Source organism: Gymnogyps californianus, chromosome 11 (assembly GCF_018139145.2).
Source record: "Gymnogyps californianus isolate 813 chromosome 11, ASM1813914v2, whole genome shotgun sequence".
NCBI classification, from domain to species: Eukaryota; Metazoa; Chordata; class Aves; order Accipitriformes; family Cathartidae; genus Gymnogyps; species Gymnogyps californianus.
This window is the reverse complement of record NC_059481.1, coordinates 428,294-445,983: the sequence shown is the minus strand read 5'-3', so window position 1 is coordinate 445,983 and position 17,690 is coordinate 428,294. Positions and strand designations below refer to the sequence as shown.

The 17,690-nt window shown below is 60.5% G+C and overlaps 2 protein-coding genes and 2 non-coding genes across 4 annotated transcripts in view; 2 read left to right on the top strand and 2 right to left on the bottom strand.

Annotated features, from left to right (window-relative positions):
- Positions 1-474, top strand: part of ALPK3 (alpha kinase 3) — a 33,362-nt gene extending 32,888 nt beyond the window's left edge. Inside the window, exon 15 of the mRNA XM_050903672.1 lies at positions 74-474. Coding sequence (XP_050759629.1) covers positions 74-395 — 322 coding nt within the window. The 3' untranslated portion in view covers positions 396-474. The remainder of the gene's footprint in view (positions 1-73) is intronic.
- Positions 475-2,428: 1,954 nt separating this feature from the next.
- LOC127020646 (sodium/nucleoside cotransporter 1-like) lies at positions 2,429-11,026 on the bottom strand. The gene is made up of 17 exons (XM_050903409.1): positions 10,958-11,026; positions 10,788-10,885; positions 10,222-10,313; positions 9,585-9,774; positions 9,078-9,219; positions 8,151-8,264; positions 7,676-7,753; positions 7,220-7,300; positions 6,803-6,883; positions 6,535-6,660; positions 5,184-5,314; positions 4,806-4,974; positions 4,413-4,610; positions 3,866-3,947; positions 3,240-3,338; positions 2,646-2,757; positions 2,429-2,552 (listed from the first exon to the last, which is right to left on the bottom strand). Exons 1-17 carry the CDS (start codon positions 11,024-11,026, stop codon positions 2,429-2,431), a joined length of 1,986 nt encoding a protein of 661 aa, XP_050759366.1.
- A 2,943-nt stretch (positions 11,027-13,969) lies between these two features.
- Positions 13,970-14,041, top strand: TRNAH-GUG (transfer RNA histidin (anticodon GUG)). Its single transcript has one exon. It is a non-coding gene; the product is annotated as a tRNA-His (tRNA).
- A 352-nt stretch (positions 14,042-14,393) lies between these two features.
- TRNAH-GUG (transfer RNA histidin (anticodon GUG)) lies at positions 14,394-14,465 on the bottom strand. Its single transcript has one exon. It is a non-coding gene; the product is annotated as a tRNA-His (tRNA).
- Positions 14,466-17,690: the final 3,225 nt, after the last annotated feature.

Genomic DNA, 17,690 nt, shown 5'->3' with positions numbered 1-17,690 from the left:
CTGTCCTCGGCTCCCTGCTCCAGCGGGATGTCTCCTGGTGCGAAGCAGGGGCTGAGGATGGCTGTGTTGGCAGGTACCAGGGGCTGAAGGAAAGCTGCTTCCCCTCCTTGCTGGAGCAATTCGCGGCCGCTCACCAGTGTAACCATTACTGCAGCATCCTGGGCCTGAAGACGCTGGAGCCAGCCAAGCCCAAGGGCTCCAAGAGCCCCTCCATGGGTAGGAAATCTGCCCAGTCCAGCCCCCAGCTCCAGAAGAAGGGGCTGGCAAGTCCCCAGGGTACCCGCAAGGCTGCCGTGAGCCCCAAGAGCTCCTGGAGAGCTGCAGAAACAGGGGAGGCCCCAGCAGCCTCCAAACCTGGGTCAGGAGAGAGTGGCAGGTCTGGCTGCCCGCAGTAGCTGGAGCCGCCGCAGCTGGGACCCCCCGCTCCGGACCCCAGCCCGAGCAGCCCGGAGGCAGCGCGCGACCAGGCTGGGAAGGGGAGACCCCGGCAGCGGCCGCTGCCACCACTCTCCTCCCTTTGGCTCCCGCCCCGGCCCGTGGCGCTTGCGTTGTGTGGTGTGTGCTAGTGTGAGCGGCTCAGCCGGGGTCATGGCGGGGCTGTGAGCCATGGGCAGTGCGGACCCCCTCGCCAATACCTCTTTACAAGAGCTGCTGCCGGTGGTGGAGCCTGTGGGGCCACGTGCCCCTCCATGCTCAGGCTCGCTTTCCTCTCTTGACTCTCTCCGTTTGCCTTCCTTAAGGCAGGGGCCATCAGACCTGCTCCCTTGGGCTTTGCAGGTGCTATGCCCCCTGCCTGGCTCCCCCGAGCAAACTGGGAGTCTGGGCTGCCCTCCTGGCTCCCAGCACCTCGTGTCCCTCTTTGTGTCCTCCATAAAGTGACCGTGCCAAGCCCCGCCAGCACTCTATGTCAAGGATGTGAACCCCAACAGCGCCCAGGCGGTCTCATTTGCCCTGGCACACCATGATTTAAAAGGTTTTGCTGCAGAGGGGTTTAGCAGTGAGCTGCAGGGCTCCTGCTGCTATTGCGTGGGGCTCTGGGGTGCGGGCCAGTCCCGTGGCGGGGCACTGGCGTCGGTATCGGCAGCTGCACGGGGATGGGATTTTGCACCCCTGCCCTCCTGGCCTCCCCTGCGCTCTGGGGTGAGCCTCCTTCCCCCTTGCCAGGCAGATGCTGAGGGTGGTGGTGCTGCTATGGGTGCCGGCCAACGCCACGGTAAGGATGCTCTACCTCACACGGGGCACCTGAGAGCACAGCGAAGGGGAGACCTCCCCTCCATGCCAGGCGCTGCTTTGGCACACGTGGGTGTCCAGCCCACAGGACTCGCCCCTCCTTGCCCACCTGCCATATGCAGGCCCCGTACGCCCTGCCAGGCCCCATAGCACGACCGGTCATGCTTGCTTAGCATCACCCCTGCTTGGCACATGCCGTACCCCAGTGGCAGCTAGAAGCGCCCGCTCCAGATCCCGCTGCCCCGCGGCGGGAGGCAGCGATGGACAGCCAGTGATGCTCATGCTGGGAAGTAAAGCACCCTGCGTTGCATCGAGCCTCCCTTGTGCCCGTCAGCTCGCTCAGGTGTGCAGCAGCCGGCAGAGCGTGGCGGTGGGCAGCAAGGCTTGCAAAGTTCCCCAGCGCTCCCTGCTTCGTCTTGCCACAGAGCATCACGTTCCCTAGGGCTTTGGAGGAGGGTGCCGGGCACCGGCAATGCCACCCCGCATGGTAGTGTCTGAAACGGTGGCTCAGTGCAGCCTGGCAGAGGAGGAAAGGGACCGGGCTGGGAGTGCAGCATGCTCTGGGGTGCCTCGTGCTTTGTTGTTGGGTCATTGTAAAATAATGATGTACATAACGTGGCCGCGTTGGCGAATGGGTGCTCTTGAGTGCAATAAAGCGAGAAGGACTGGCCTGTTCCCCGGCACTGTGATCCCTGCGGAAAAGATGCTCCCAAGCACAGCAGGACGGGGCGGCTTTGTGTTTGGGGGAAGGAAACGTCTTCAAGTAATGGCTTTACCCCCATCTGCACCCCACAGGGGAGAAGAGGGTGGCCGGGGCTGGACCCTAAAGCTGGCACCTGGTGGAGGCTCAGCTCGCAAGGTCTGCAGCGAACGCTGGCTACGGCAGCTGCGGTTGCGGGATGCAGCCTGAGCAAAGCACCTTGTGCCATGTGGGACAGCCACGGTCAGGGGCTGGGGGGCGCTGAGGGCAAGCATACGGGGATTTCCATGATTTATTTGGGAGCAGTTCCCTTGTGTCCGCGGGGCCGGCACCTAGGGGTGCTGGTTGCAAGGTGCACGCGGCTGTCCATGATCGCTGGAGCGGAGAAGACCAAATGCACAGGTCTCTGCCAGGTTTTTTCTACCTTTGGGGCCAGGCCTTGCAGACCCTGGTGCTCCCAGGTCCTCACCCCCGGAGTGGGCAGCTGCCTGCACGTTTCTAGGTTGTCCCTGCGCAGGACGTGTGGTTGTAGTGCCCGCAGCACTGCGTCAGGCACAGCACGCTTTCCGCCAGGCCGGCCCATTCTCCTGTGAAGGAGAGCGTCCCGTTCTCGAGCACCGAGCTGGAAGGAGAGAAGCATGGTGAGGACGAGCTGCTGCCCCACCACCTGGGTCCCCAGGCAGGACCGTACGGCTCTGGGGCCCTTCACACCCACCTGGCAAAGAGCTGCTTGCAGCACGTGTACATGGTGTAGCTGGTAGAGCTGAAGTTGGCGGTGCTGAGGAAGGTCACGCAGTCACCCACCTCCGTTGGCACATGAAGGAGACCTGGGGGACAAGGTCTCCTGGTTGGGGGCTCTTAAGGGACCATGCATGCAAATCCCATACCCCGAGCATGCTTGCAAGTCCTGTACCCCAACCCTGCTCGCAAATCCCATACCCCAACTATGCTTGCTTGCAAATCCTGTACCTGGGACTGTGCTTGCAGGTGCCACGTGCTGTCCCACCTCACCTCCGAAACGGTTGCAGCAGTGACCCCAGGGAACTCCTTGCAGTGCCCCAAAAGCTGCCCTTGAAATGTCCCCAGCCCAGCCAAGATGAGGACGAGGGGCCCCAGCAGAGCTATTGGGCTTGGGCAGCCCCTGGCAAAGCCGTGAGGGGAGAGCAGAGGGTTTGGAGGCCCTGGCAGAGCCAGGGGGAGGACAGGCCAGCCGTCCCCATCCCTGCACCTGCATTTATAGGGGTCTTCAGCCCTTTGCCTGCCCCTCCCCGGTTCTTTCTGACCCTGCTGGCAGTGGGCAGGGACCTACCTGCCAGGCAGGCATTGAGCATGGAGACGCAGGTGCCGGTGAGCAGGGCTCGCAGCACGATGGAGGCTAAGTCGCCCTTGCGATGGGGTACCATGGAGGCTGAAGGAGCAAAGCAGAGACCCGGAGCGAGTCAGATCCTTGCTCCGGCTCTGCCCCGGGCTGGGGACAGATAGGGGCATGTCCCAGGTCCCCAGCTGGCTCTGCCACATAGTGCCCTGCCCACCCCAGCCCCTGGTGTCTGGGGGACATGGTGATCCCAGACAGCACCCAGCATGCTGTCTGCCCGTCCTGGCAGCAGTGGGTGCTGGCAGAGTGCTGTGCCCACCCTGCATCCATGGGCGATCAACCAGAGCCCTCGGCGCTCTCAGCACTGGAGTCTCTGCTCTTTGCCCCATGGCTGGGTGGCGCCTGGGCTTGTGGGACAGCACGTGCTCTTGCCCATGGGTGCAGTGCAAAATCATCCCTATCACGTCATGCAAATCCTCTTTCTTATCTGTGTGCTGGCAGAGACCGAACATGGAGGCTTGAGGGCAGCATATTCCTCCTGCCCCAGCGGAGCCCTTGCTCCCTGGGCCCAGGATCCCCCTGCATCGTGCCCAGGCACCCAGGATGCGGGTCATACTCACCCAGGCCTCCCAGCATGATCCCAATGGAGCTGAGGTTGGCGAATCCACAGAGTGCAAAGGTGGTGATGCTCTCGGCTCGCTCCTGGAGGGCACAGCAGCAGAGGACGGTCACCTCCGCCCAGGAGCAGCCCCAGAGCACCCAGAGCTGAGCACCATGTCGTAGCTCCCAGCCCAGCCAGACATGATGGCGAGAAGTCCCCCACCCCAATCCTTTCTCCTTCAGCTATTTTTGGGAGCGAGGATGCAGGTGGTAGGCAGCCTGCCCCTGGGAGAGGCTGGGCTAGGGCGACAGGGTGCCCTGTAGCACCATGATCTGCCCCACCAAGGAGCAGGATAAATGGGAAAGGGCTTCACTGACTCCTTTGGGATGACCCTGTACCCAGCAGTTAGTGAACATCCGAGTGTGGTTGGCCATCGGTGCCCTCTCACCCCCGACACCATCATCCCCCTGCCTGCCCACCACCCATCTGCCTGGCCAGGTCCCATGCCCTGTTTCGGCTGGCTCCATCCCTGCCCTGTGCCCGGCAGGGTGGCAGGTGCCCCTCACAGATATCCACTGCTTCCGGCTCCCGTCCCACTCCTCCAGGCCCGACAGACGATTCTTCTTGTACGTGGCCAGCTGCTGGTATGCCACAAACTCATTCAGGAAGATCTTGATCCCCAAGAGCTCGGCCACCAGCGGCGAGTCTGCCCAGTCGGCTCCCATGAGAAAGGCCACAGGCATGAGGACGTAGGAGCAGATCACCTGGGAAAAGCATCCCAGAAGGGAGCAACTCAGAGCTGAGCAGCTGCATAGCCCCCGGCTTGGACACCCGCTGCCAGCATTTGCCAAACACCCAGCAAGGGTCTCGGCAGCCTACTGAGGCAGTGGGCAAAGGTGGGGATCGGTGGGGGATGCAGGGTCTGGCAGCCCAGACCGTGGGGCTGCCCTTGGGGATACCTGGAAGGAGAGCCCCTCGATGTCTACCATCTCCCCGAACCAGCGCAGGGCAGCGTTGATGAACTCTAGCACCGCCAAGAAGGCAATGAGGTTGGCTGCAATGTTGGCCACAAGCCCCACGGAGGTGGCAGCCCCGTTGCTCGCAGCTTCCAGGATGTTCTGCTCTTCCCTGCGTGGAAAAAGACCCCAACGGGCTCATGTGGCCAGGCATGCCCTGTGCAAGGTCAGCTCTCCCTCCGTGGATGTCTGCACACCACAGGCTCTCCCAACCTCAGGCCACCCACAATGTCCACTTGTGCCCCCAGATTGCCCGTACGGCTTCCCCGCACTGGCAGGACACATGCAGCCCCCCTCCACCATCCCTTTCCTCACACTCACCCACTGGAGAGGCGGATGCTTGCTTTGCCCTTGAACTTGGACTCTTCCACTTCGGGGTAGACGAGTTTGGACATGGCGAGGGCGCAGGGCGCAGCCATCACGGAGGCTGCGATCAGTGATGACGCATCTATCTGCAACGTGCAGACCGCGGGCTTAGGCACCTCTGTGCAAGGCTGCGCCCCGTGACGTGCCACCTGAGGGCACCCCAGGACGTGGCTGGCATTAGCCAGCAATGCTCGGAGCAGTTCAGGGCTCTCCGTTTGCTCAGGGTGGGAAAAATGTCTCTGTTTTTCCCATCTCAGCCAGCCACGGCACGTAGGGCAGCTTGCCTGGATGGAGGCATCGCTGGAGCTGCAGCGATTGCAGCCTCAGAAATGTTAATCTCTCCAGCTGTTTGACCTAATCGTGATGATTCTTGTCCCTTCCTTGTCCCTTTTTATCAGTATCAGAGCAATAGGTTGTGCAACATTGCGAACTTCTACCTGCTGACGAAGAGTCAAGCTCCCAGTCTCACCTCTCCCCTGCCCGCCAAGTGACAACGTCTCATTTCTCTGACCTTTCACCCTTGGCTCCCCATTTAAGGAGACTAATTAATGTTTAAATAGCAGGAACTCAGCCAGCAGGTCAAGGGGAAGGTTTATTCCCCATTACAGAGCACTGATGAGGCCATGTCTGGACACCATGTTCGGGGCTGAGACACTGATGAACTGGAAAGGGCATCCCCAGGGTACAGGACCACCAAGGCGATGCTGGAGGAGCGGGGCTTGTTCGACTGGGAGAAAAGAGGGCTGGAGGGGTTGTAGTTGCTGTTCCCAACTACTTAAAAGGGGGTTGGAGGGAAGGCACTGCTCAGAGGTGCCCGGTGAAAGGGTGAGAAGCAATGGCACAGTTTCAGTGGGGAATTCCAGCTGGATATAAGGAAAAAATTGTTCCCTGTGACCGAGACACCTGTGGGATGGACCAGAGAGGTGGCGGGAGATCTCCATCTCTCCATGGGGATGTTCACCACCAACCTGGACAAGGCCCTGGGCATCCCCTTGGGCTTTGCCATCACCTCATTTGGGCAGGAGGGTGGATCAGAGACTCCCAGAGGGTCGTTCCAGGCTCAATTATCCCATGACTCAGTGAGATTTGCCCTGCTCGCTGTGCAAGGACGTGCAGTGAGGGTCCCATGGCAGTGCCTTCTACCTGGCAGGGCCCTGGGGTTCTGGCCAGGCCAGCGAAGGTGAGGCTGGACGTGGAGGCACCCTGCCCTCATCCTGCTTATGGAAGGGACTATGGGGTCCAGGGGCAGTTCTTGGGTGTCAGGACCCCATAGCAGGGGGTGGCATACATCTGCTCGTGCACTCACCCCAAAGGATATGTAGGCACCCATCACGCTGCCTGCAATGGTGGAAAAGCCACCAGTCATCACAGCGTGGATTTCTGAATGGGTCATATCTGCAAGGTACGGGCGGATGAGCAGTGGGGCTTCGGTCTGCAAGAGAGAAAACCCTGTTGTCCTTGAGACGGGGCCACGCAGGGCCGCAGGTCTCCTGGGAAGGGAGGAGAAGACCCTTCCTCCAGGGCAGGCTCAGCTGCAAGGGCTGAGGAGCTGGATCTCCTGCCCAGGACCTTACCTGTCCCACGAAAATGTTCCCCGCCACACTCAGGGTCTCGGTGGGAGTGGTGCCCATCGAGACCTGAAGCAGCCAGGAGATCTGAGGAAAGACAAGGCCACCATGTTCACAAAGGCTCCTGGCACCCTGCCACCCACCCCATGAAGCAGGGCACTGTTTGGCCCTCAAGCTGCACAGAGGTGATCTTGGGAAGCTCCCACAGACCAGGTAGCAACATCAAGTCCAGGGTTGGGCTTTCTCAGGAGGACACGCAAGAAAGAAAGGTTTTGTGTCTATTGTTTTAAGCAGGACAAATCACCCCAAATTAGTACCGTGTCAATTTTCCTGGGACGTCCCTCAGCTGATCATCGTAGTCAGAGAACCCACCAGGTTCTTCTCCTTTCCACCACCATCCCAGAGCCAGGTGTGAGGGCCTACCTTGACAATGAGCCACTGCATGACGCCGAGGTAGTAGAGGATGGACATCACACAACTGAAGAAAACAACGATGGGCAGAGTCTGCAGGCAAGGCACCAGGGCACAGGGTTAAAGGAGAGCTGAGCAACACATCTAAGTACACTTGGGGACCAAGCCCCCCTGTCCCATGAGCTAGGCATGGCATGGTATTGCATAGCCAGCCCACGCTATTGGGGTGCCACAACACTGGGCCAGGCTGGCGGGAGGGACAGGGACCAGTGCAAATCCCCCATGGCACTGAGGAGGTCCACGGGTGGGTACAAAGCTGAGGGAGACCCATCCTTGAGCTGGTTGAGCTCTGCTGCAGCAAACCTGGCTGCGTTTAGCTCCATGCTCTCCAGGACCCAGCAAGGCAGCCAGACCAGAAGAAAACCAGGCTCTGCCTCTCCCTCCCCCTACCCCATTCCCCAAGCTGACCTGAAAGGCAAAGACTTCCTCAATGAGCGTGTTCCCAAAGACGAAGCTGGAGCCAGCTGTGGTGTAGCCCAGGAAGAACTGCAAGTGGAGAAGTTACATGGTAGGATGGAGATCTCCATTAGCTCTTTCCCTGACATCTCACTTCTGCCTAGCAGGGGTCTGTACCCCCAGCCCACAGATCACTTCACTACCCTGCCAGAGAATGACCCTCTGAAACCTAAGCTGGGGACACTGGTGGGCTGTCTCCAAGCCACAGGGCACTGCTCCAGCCTGCAAGGGAGACTGCACCGAAGGGTCTGGGCTGCTGCAGAAAACCAGGAAAGAGCTGGCTTTTCTCCAGTCCCAAACAAAAATGTTTGTGAGCGTGCAGTCCCTGCAGCTTCTCCGCCCCATGCCACCCTCTGCTCTTCTTGCTGATCCCAGGGAGGGGCTACACGGAGTGCGCAAGCACGGATAGGGTGAGCAGATGCAGTACCTGGATCTGGTCACCCAGCCACTGGAAAGCTTGGACGCCGGGGGTTGTTCGGAGGACGAAGAGTCCAAATAAGAACTCCAAGCCAAGACCCCAGAAAACAGCTCTCCAGGACACCTGGGGACCAAGAGCAGAAAGGGGACTGAGACATTAGCAAAGCCTACAGACTTCCCTCTCTGGCTTCCTGGCCCTTCGACAGCTGCACATGGCAAACACCATTACACTGTGCCCTGGGTGAGGGTCATGGGGACACTAATAAAGAAAGGGTCACAGAAACCCACAAACATAGGTTGGTGATAGAGGAAGATGAGTTGGTGGGACTCAGGAACTGGTTGGTGGAACATAACCTGCTAGGCTTACCCAGGAGGAGATGGAGCACAGAGACCTTCTGATGGTTTGACTGGTAGTACAGACCCGCTAGATCAAAACTTCCTCTTCATTAACCCTTTGGAGGAGGTGGATGGAGGAATTGCCCAAAACATTGAAGCAGGTTGGGTTGGAAGCCACTGGGACTTCAATCACTTCTGCCCAAGTCACCCAGGGCACCAGAAGCTCAGGCCCACCCTCCACCCACAGGCACCTGAAGCTCAGGCATGGGTCTGGTGCTGGGTCTCTGGGTCTGACCCACTATGAGGAACGTGGTGGAAAACAGGATGGAGGCACTGTGGGGGAGCCCTGAGTTGAGCAGTGGGAAGGAGAGCCATGGGAAGGAGAGCAGTGAGGTGGCTTTGGGGCTCTGTCCACCCAACCAGCTTGGCTCCCCAGGCTTTGCCCAGCTCTGCCCAGGAGCCCTGCTGGGCTTCTTCCTCCAGGGAGCTCCAATGATGGGCCATCAGGGGATGCCAGGGGGAACGAAGCACTTGTTCCCCAGTGCTGGGTGGCCACCTTCTGCGAGGGGACCAATGGCCAAGCCACACCTGGAACACATACTGCACCGTGGTGCTTGGAGCAGGCAAACAGGAACAGCACCAAAAAGCAGAAGCCAGCTAATGAGATGAGCTGCTCTGGATTTCTGGAGGTGTCCAAAGCCAGCCACGTGATCAGGCCTCCCAGGAGGGCCACCCACAGCAGCCTGCAAAGGAAATCCCAGACTGTCACATAGAGGATGTCACCTTGGGGAGAGCAGCTCACAAAGGGCAGGAGCTAATTGTACAGGAGATGCCACTGTAAGGTCCATGCACCTGGAGAAACCTGGGGCTCGAACAGAAATGAGGGGTGTGAATAGCCATCACGCTGCTGAGGTAGAGTAGCAAGACATTTCTGCCATGGCTTTTAAGTGGTCCCCAGGCTGGGCCATGCCTCATCATTCATAAGGTGCCTGCACGGCACTAGGGCATGTGCCCAGTGCCACCGGCTGTTGGTCACGCTGGCAGGGCAGCCATGGGAGAGGGGACCCGGGCGCGGGGAGGGATCTGGCCCTGCCTTTTCCTGACTCACCATTTCAGCCACGGCCAGGACTTTTGGAAGCATTTCGAAACGGGGCTGAGGAGCAGCAATACGTTTGCCCCACAGTGCTTCTTAAAGAGGCTCCAGCAGATGAAGAAGACAACCACAGCAGTCATGACAACCAAGGCAAGGGCTCGCTGGAAGTTGAGCCAACAGGCCGCAATAAAGTAGCACAGGTAGGCTGGAGAAAGCACATTGGGGGTCAGAAACATCAGGGCCATAGGATCACAGATTCAAAACACTAACCGGGGCTAACAATGAGGTTCATTTCCTCCAAATGTCCTTCCCTGGCCACCCTTGAGGCTCCCATCTGTGCGCGAGGAGGACTTAGGGAGCACCACCCCAGCAGCCAGGCTAACTGGTGACAGCACCTCAGCTGTTTGGGGCACACAGAGCGAGCAGAAGAGGCACAGCAAACCCTTTGGGTAGGTGGAGAAAGGGGAGGAGGACAGTGAGGTGCAGGTAGCCCTCATGGACAGGAGTGGTGGGGTGAGGAGGGGGCAGGCAGTGGGGTTGGTGAGGGTGGATACAACCTCCACACGGGTGGCCATGCCCAGTGCTTAGAGGCTGGGGGCACAGCCAGCCAAAGGGATGTGGAGATGGGGTCTCAGTGCCGGGAAGTCCTCACCTACTCCAAGGAGCCCCAGGACGACCCTTCTCAACACCTTGACATGAGCCTTGCAGAAGCGCTTTGCCTTGGATGCTGGCTGCAGGGCCTTCCTGGGGAGAGTCACATGCCAGAGACGTGAGAGGCGCAGAAGATGGATCCTGAAGATCAACTCAACCCAACTCAACGGAGCCAGGTCATGACCATGCCTCCCAGAGTGCGCTCGCAGCAGCAGCAGCAGCACAGTGGTATAGGTGTGCCGTGGCCTCTAGCAGCTCTGCTGCCCGCTCCCAGGAGGAGCGAGCTGGCCCGTTATGGCAGGGGAGACCCCACCACACACCCCAACACCCCGAGCACCATGAGTGGAGGCTTGCTCTCAGTGGCTGCTATAGGGACAGAGACCTGCCACTGCCACCCTACAAAGCCATACAGAGCCATCAGGCACTGTCCCCGCTATGTGGTCAATACAACCCTACTCTGCTCCCAGATCGGGTTTGGCTCCAGGAGAATTGCTGGCCCAAGGATTGCAGACTTGCTATGACCACTGGAAATACCCTACAGACACGCGTCTCCAGGGGTTATCCTACCTGCAGTAGGAGGAGAATCTCCCTTTCCCTTCTCCTCTGCTCTCCTCTTTGCTCTCACCACATGGACCATCACATTCCTCATAGAGTCTCTCCTCCCCCTGGAAAACATCATTAGCTGGAGCACCCTGAGCAGCTCCTGTACCCCGACGGGAGGGGAAGGGGGGACTTACCATGGAGCTGAAAGCTGGGTTATCTGTGCCCTTCTCAAGGCTGTCCAGGGTTATCTTGTTTTCTTCCATCTCCAGAAGTGCCGCAGCTTCAATGCATTAGAGAAACAGCACTGCAAGGGAGCAATGCTGGCTTGGGAGAGAAAGACGGGATCACCTCTGGGAAGAACGAATGTCCAACCCCAATTCTCAATTTTGGGTCTCCAAGAGGAGAACGCCCTTTGCAGTAGGGATTCAGAGCAGTTCCTGCACCAGCACATCAAGGGACCATCCCATGGGGTCCTCAAGCCGTGGGGCTGGTGTGCTGACTTCCTTGTTCTCCTGTAACTCTGGGAAGGTCTTTGCTCTTCTGTGCTTCCAAGGAATTACAGGAGAGGATTAGATGCAGCAGGGAGATCTGGTACTCCTCCTCCAACTTGGTGGCAGTGGCCACTGGCTTCCGTGAGCCCCTTTGCAAGTGAGATTTTGCAAAAAATAAATGTGGCTGCATCCCTCATCAAGAGGTCTTGCTGCAACCGAGTAAGATAAGGAAGAAGGTCCTTTCATGTTGATAACTAGTACAGTGCAGGAGCGATGGGTAGGAACAAGTGGTAGTTTGCATGGGGACTTGTCCTAAAGGAGGATCATACTGGGAGAACTGGTCCAGCAAAGCCAGAAGAACCAGTGTTATGCCAGGGCAGGAACCCCTGGAGCATCCCATTTGGACACCCTCCTGGTTCCTCTACCTGGAGAAGGATAAGGGAAGAACAGAGAAGTCCCAGAGAAGGCAGCAATCGAACATAGGAGCACTTCTGTGTGAGGACAGAGGGAGTAAAGGGTTGTCCTTGCTTTGGAGGAGGGTCGTAGAGGCCTGCATAGACAAGGTGGAGATAGCAGGGCCATCACCTGCTTCCCACCATGTGAGATTTAGGGTCCACTGCAGGGAGCGACCCAGCCCCAAATGAAACGAGTGGAGGTGAGGAGTTTCAGACAACATCCCCCTCAACGTGGGACCTCACGGCAGCTGAAGGTGGCAGTGGGCTCCACGGACTGGCAGAGCCACCAAGGGGGACCACTGAGGCGTGCTGGCCCCCAGCGTGTCCCTGGGTTTGTGGCTCCTCGGCAGCAGGGCAGGAGCCTACCCCCCAGGGCCACGGTAGGAACCCAGGACCCCAGACCTCCTCCAGGGCCTCCAGCACCCCTGGTGCCCCCTGGGGCTCAGGGGCCCCTCACCAGGACCCTGGCAGGGATCAGGAGGACCACGCCCCCCCCCAGGCCCACCACTGTTTCAGGGACACCCCCCCTGGGACCCCTCTGTGCTCAGTGACCCCTCCAGCACCCCCAGTGCTCAGGGACCCCTCCAGGACCTCCCAGGGCTCCAGGACCCCCCCCAGGGCTCCTGGCTCTCCCCATCCCTCCCAGGCTCACTGCCCTCCAGGACCCCTGGGCTGATGACACCTCCATGGCCCCCCCAGTGCCACCCCCGCCACGTGGCTCACCTACCTTTTGTTTTGGTGAAGCCTCACTGGCTGCCCTCCCCTTCGGGCGTGCGGCCATGTGGACAGGCAGCCAATCAGTGGGGCAGCAGGTGGGCGCCCCCCACGTGCCCCCTCACCCTGTCGCGCCCCGTGTCCTCATGCCGTGCCTGTGCCCCCCCCCCCGTGCCCTCCTCTCCCCCGTGGACCCCCGCGGCCTCGTGGTGCAGCGTGGCTGCACGCCCCTCTGCCCTCCCCGCTGTGCCCCTGCACCCCACGCCCTCACCCCCCACCCCCCGCCGTGTCCTCATGCCCCACGCCCTCACGCCCCCGTGCCCCACGCCCTCACGCCCCCCCACGGCCTCGCGCCCTCCCCGTGCCCCACGGCTGCCCCCCCGCCCCGGCGCCCGCCGGCCCCCCATGCTCACCCGCCAGCCCCGCTGGCTGCGCAGCTCTTGGTCCTGTGCCCCGGTTACTGATTAACAGCTCGGTCCAAAGAGCTGGGCTGGGTGCTGCGGGGCCTGGGCTGCCCCGGCTCCTCCCGGGGCTCACGCCCAGGTGCCCAGGTACCCAGGAGGGCGTGTGGGGGAGCCCAGCGGGGCAGCCATGCGGGGCACCGTGCTGCCCAAAAAAGGTTGCCCGGAATACTTTCACCCCCAGGTGAAAAGAGCCTTGAGGGAAGATGTTAAAAGCAGAAATCCAACCTTTACCCCACCCCAGGAAATGCTTCCCAGGAAAAGAGCCGGGCACACGTGGCCTCCAAAGCTGCGGTGGTGCAAAGTCGCGTCACTCGGTCCCTGAGCAGCGCGGGATGGACAGGGCTGCAGCCAGCAAAAACGCTGCCTGCCAGTGCATGTTGGAAACCATTTTTTCACGCGGGATGGTGGGAGTCGCATCCCCACGTGCGTGCACCCAGCTGGTATCTCCCAGCTTTTTTTTTGCACAGGGAGCGGTGGAAGCGATGTGGCTCCGAGGGTGCCAACACCGGGGATCAGCAGGAATCAGTTCCGAGACCGCTGACGAAAGTCGCCACGGGATGCTCGGGGTGTCCACGCGCCACACGGTGCCCGTATGCAAAGGCTCGCTGCGCCCGTTCCCCAGCGCACGTGAGCAGCACCTTCTCCCCGTGGATTTTATCCAGTCCTGTTGCTGGAGCTGCCTAAATTCGGGGTTGGCGTCGTGTGAGGGCTCTCAGCACCCGCTCGCACAAGTCAGCGTGTGGACGGCAAGGAGCAAAAGCCTGCCTGCGGCTTGCGCAACGCTGGTATAAACCCGTCCCCGCGTGTGCAAGGCTCCCCCAGCCCGCTGCGACACTCGTGGGGCTCGCCCGCGGCAAACACGGGTGGGACGCGCAGAGCCCGGGCACCGCCCGCACGCTCGCCGGGTGCTCGGGCAAACCCGGCGCCGCGCTTGCCAGCGCAGAGCGGGCGTGCAGGCGCCGCGGCCCCGCGCCGTGGGCGGGCCGCGCGTGGGAGGGCAGCCCCGTTCCACGCCGCCAGCCCGGCGCCGTCACCACCAAGGGCCGCCGCGCCGGGGCGGTCGCCCAGAGCCCCGGTAGCGCGCCGTGATCGTATAGTGGTTAGTACTCTGCGTTGTGGCCGCAGCAACCTCGGTTCGAATCCGAGTCACGGCATCGCCCCGGCGGTACCACGGCACACGGGCTCCGACAGCCTTTTGTGCCTTCCCGCTTCTCCCGAGCCTTCGATTATATTTTTAACGTCGCGCCGGTATTTCGCGTTGTCTTTTTTTGTGTTTTTCCCGGCTCCTTGGCGGGGCGCGGTGCTGCGGGGCCGGGCCCGCCCAGCCCGGGGGACTCTGCGGAGCGGCGGGGGGGGGGGGGGAGGATAAGTTAACGGCGCAACGGGAAATCAAAATAAAATAATAAAATAAAAATTAAAAAAATATTATTTTATAATCGTTTAAAAATTATTCTAACGGCGTCGGAACAAAAGCAGAGCCCGTGTGCCGTGGTACCGCCGGGGCGATGCCGTGACTCGGATTCGAACCGAGGTTGCTGCGGCCACAACGCAGAGTACTAACCACTATACGATCACGGCGCGCTACCGGGGCTCTGGCCAAGCGCGGCGGCGCGGCGGCCCTTGATGGTGACGGCGCCGGGCTGGCGGCGCGGGGCGGGGCCCGGAGGATCGCGCTCCGCCCCCGCCGCGCAGCGTCTCCATGGCGACGCGGGGTGAATGGCGGGTCCCCCCTCCCTCCCCCCGCCCCGCCGCCGCGGGGCTGGGCTGTGTGCGCCTGCGCGGGGCTGGCGGCGGCGGCGGCGGTGGCGGCGGCGGCGGCGACGACCCCCGCGGGGCTCGGCCCGGCCCGCGGCCCAGCCCTGCTGCTGGCCCCGGGTCGGGACCCCCCGCGCTGCCCCCCGACCCTGTTCAGCCCGCTCCCGAACCCGGCCCCTCATCCCCACGGGGACCCCAGCCCGGGCCGTGACGCTGGTCCTCCCCACGCCCCTCGCCCTGCACCCTGGCCCGACCCTGACCCTGACCCCGGCTTCTCACCCCACCTCTAACCCCATCTCACCTCCTTCCCTGGCCCCAGCCCCGCATCTCACCCTGTGCCTCATCGTAACCCTCACCCTAGCCGCGGTTTTAACCCTCTCTAACCCCACTCCTAACCCTAACTCTCCCTCTCTGGCCTTGGCCCAACTCCAGACTGTGATCCTGACTCCGTCCCCGCTTCCAGCCGTCACCCTGACCCCCACCCAACTCTTATCCCGACTCTTCCCCTCATCCCGTCCCTCACCGCAACCCTTGCTCTGTCCCTAACCCCAACCCCCCCCAGCTGTAATCCCACCTCTCACCCCCGTGGGCTTTTCTCAGGGAATAAAGTTTCTCCTTGCTGCAGCATTAACGACTTGGCACACCAGGGTGGTGCCTAGGGACACGGAGAAGAAGACGAGGGACTAAGGATGACATCGTCTTTGTGGCCCAACACAGCAGCAGGTACCCGTCTGTGCTGCGCTTCCTGTTTCTTCCTGGTGAAACACACATTAATAGTTAATGACTGTTTGCCATCACCACTGTTGCTGATTTTTACAGTGCTCCAAGTATTAAAGGCTCTTTTTATTTTCACAGATATGCAAAGAATTCAAAACACCTGGGATCAAAAGGATTTCTCTGTGTAAAATATTTTTAGAGCAATCACGGCACTTCAAGGCACTTGGATGGCCCAGATGACTCATACCTCTGTGCTGCGCCAAGGGGAAGAGGTGATCACAGAAACCTCTGCTCCTGCGTGCGCAACGAGCTCATCACTTGGCATCATATATATGCACCTCTACGTGTTTTGCTTGCGTGTGAGGGGGTGCTGGAAGAGGCAGAGGTCTCCGGCAACCATGCTGCCCATGCTGGGCAGGAGTATGTCCCCGCACCACGTCCGTCCTTGTATACCTGCTGCAGCTGGTGAATCCTAAATCTGAAAGTCTTCCTGAGGCTTGCGACAAACCAGAGGAAGGCCCTGTGCACCTTGATTACTCCATGAAGTAATTACTCCTGCCACCCTGAGCTCCTCATCTTGCTCGTATCCAACCCAGAAGAACTCAGAGTGGTGGCGGAAGACAGAACGGCCTTTTGTGTCCTCCCTTTGTCTATGCCCACCTCTTTCTTCCCTCAGCCTCTTTGCTGTTGACTTGCTCTGGGCACTGGTGTGCGTGCTGGTCCCTCAGCAATGGTGGGAACCTTTGCAACGGGAGATGCTCTCAACATCAAACCTGGCTGACTGGGAGATGGTGGAGGAGGGGCTCTTTGGTGGTATCTCTGAATGACCTCGGTGTCCACGTGGTTTTTGGTACTGCCCTCGTGCCCTGGTGCTGCCCATCTCCCTCCCTTGTCTGCCCTCCGAGGATCCCAGTCTGTCCCTCCCATAGCGCTACAGGGACACTGCTCTTGCTCATCTGTGGCCAACCCTGTCACCACCTGTGTCCTCATGCTGGACCTAAAGTGGGTGCAGTGTCACTGGTAGGAGATACGTGTGTCTCCTCCCATGTCCAGGGAGTTTAACACTGTCATCAGCCCCTTGGTTGCACTGTGGAGAGAGATCTGACCACCCAGACATCTGCAGGACAGGGGGCAGCTGAGCTGTAGAGGTGGGGTCATTGCAACCTCTGAATCTCAAGGCACGAGCTTGTGGAGGGGAGAGGTCCCCATGCTGTCCTGTGCCTGGCCTCTTGTGCCTTCCTCCACGCCGAGCTGGTGGTGTCGCAATGCCACTGAGCTGGGCTGTGTCACCGGAGAAAGGAGAAGCCCAGCTCCACGCTGGCCTGCTCTCACGCACGGCCCTGGACAATTGCTGCATTGGGTCAGCGCAGCTGTGGTCGGGAAGAAGCACCAAGGGAGAAGGTGGGACGGTGTGGAGATGTGGACCACCTCCAGCAGGACGTGCTGCCCATGCCTGGTGGGGACGGAGAACCTACAGCGATGCATGCAGTGACCAGGGGATTCCTCCTGGGGCACTGTGTGGGCAGGCAAAGCGGGACCCCTGAGGTCGGTGTCCACCACGGTCTTGATCCCGATTCTTGGCCTAGCGTGGTGCAGGGCTCACGTTTGCGTGGGTGCGTGCCGGGCGCTGCTCACATGGTGTGCACGGCGCATGCTCCTCAGTGGGCAGGGAGGAGGCAGTGGGGCTCGTGCTTTGGATGCTCGGCAGACATTTCTGGAAGGGGGAAGCCAGCAGAATAACAATGATCTCAACTGCTGGAACAGGCATGACTGAGATAAACGCTGCAGCGATAAGGAGGAGTCAGCCAAACATGGAAGTGAGCAGGGAGGTGGCAAGTGGACACGGAGATAAGTGGCAGGGGCCTGGCGGGTGCGGAAGAGGAGGCATGAAGCTGCTGCCACCCATCACTGGTGGTGGCCCCGTCCCAGCACAGCTTCCTACCCGTGGGCTGCCTTCCCCAACAGGATTCGGATATGACCACTCCTAATGAAATAGCGCCAGGTTGTCAGGGCCCCAACAGCCCTTTGCTGCCTGGTTTTGTCCACAGGATGCTGCTGGTCTGGCCCGGATGGTTTGGACCTGCCAGGACAGGTTCACGCAGCGTGAAGGAAAAGGGATGAGCTTGTGGGGGCATTGGGTGTCTGTCTGCTGGATGACCTGATCCCTTCGGGCTCTGCTCAGCACCTGGGCAGGACGGCTGCTCCAGGCAGGCTCCTCTGCTCTTCCCACCCTGCTCTGTCCCTCAGTGGCTTTTCTCCAAGCCCTCTGATGCCTGTGGGTTGCGTTCAATGGGATTTTAAAGGTGCCTGCAATGTTGAAACACCGGTGCA

What these genes read in the sequence shown, in the direction of transcription:
- LOC127020646 (XM_050903409.1), bottom strand. Translation starts at nt 11,026, where the DNA reads ATGGAAGAAAACAAGATAACCCTGGACAGCCTTGAGAAGGGCACAGAT. An exon ending in TGCAGTGGCTCATTGTCAAG is followed by an intron (nt 6,884 to 7,219) that starts GTAGGCCCTCAC and finishes GTCTTTCCTCAG; the next exon opens with ATCTCCTGGCTGCTTCAGGT. An exon ending in GTGCCTACATATCCTTTGGG is followed by an intron (nt 5,315 to 6,534) that starts GTGAGTGCACGA and finishes TGCACGTTGCAG; the next exon opens with ATAGATGCGTCATCACTGAT.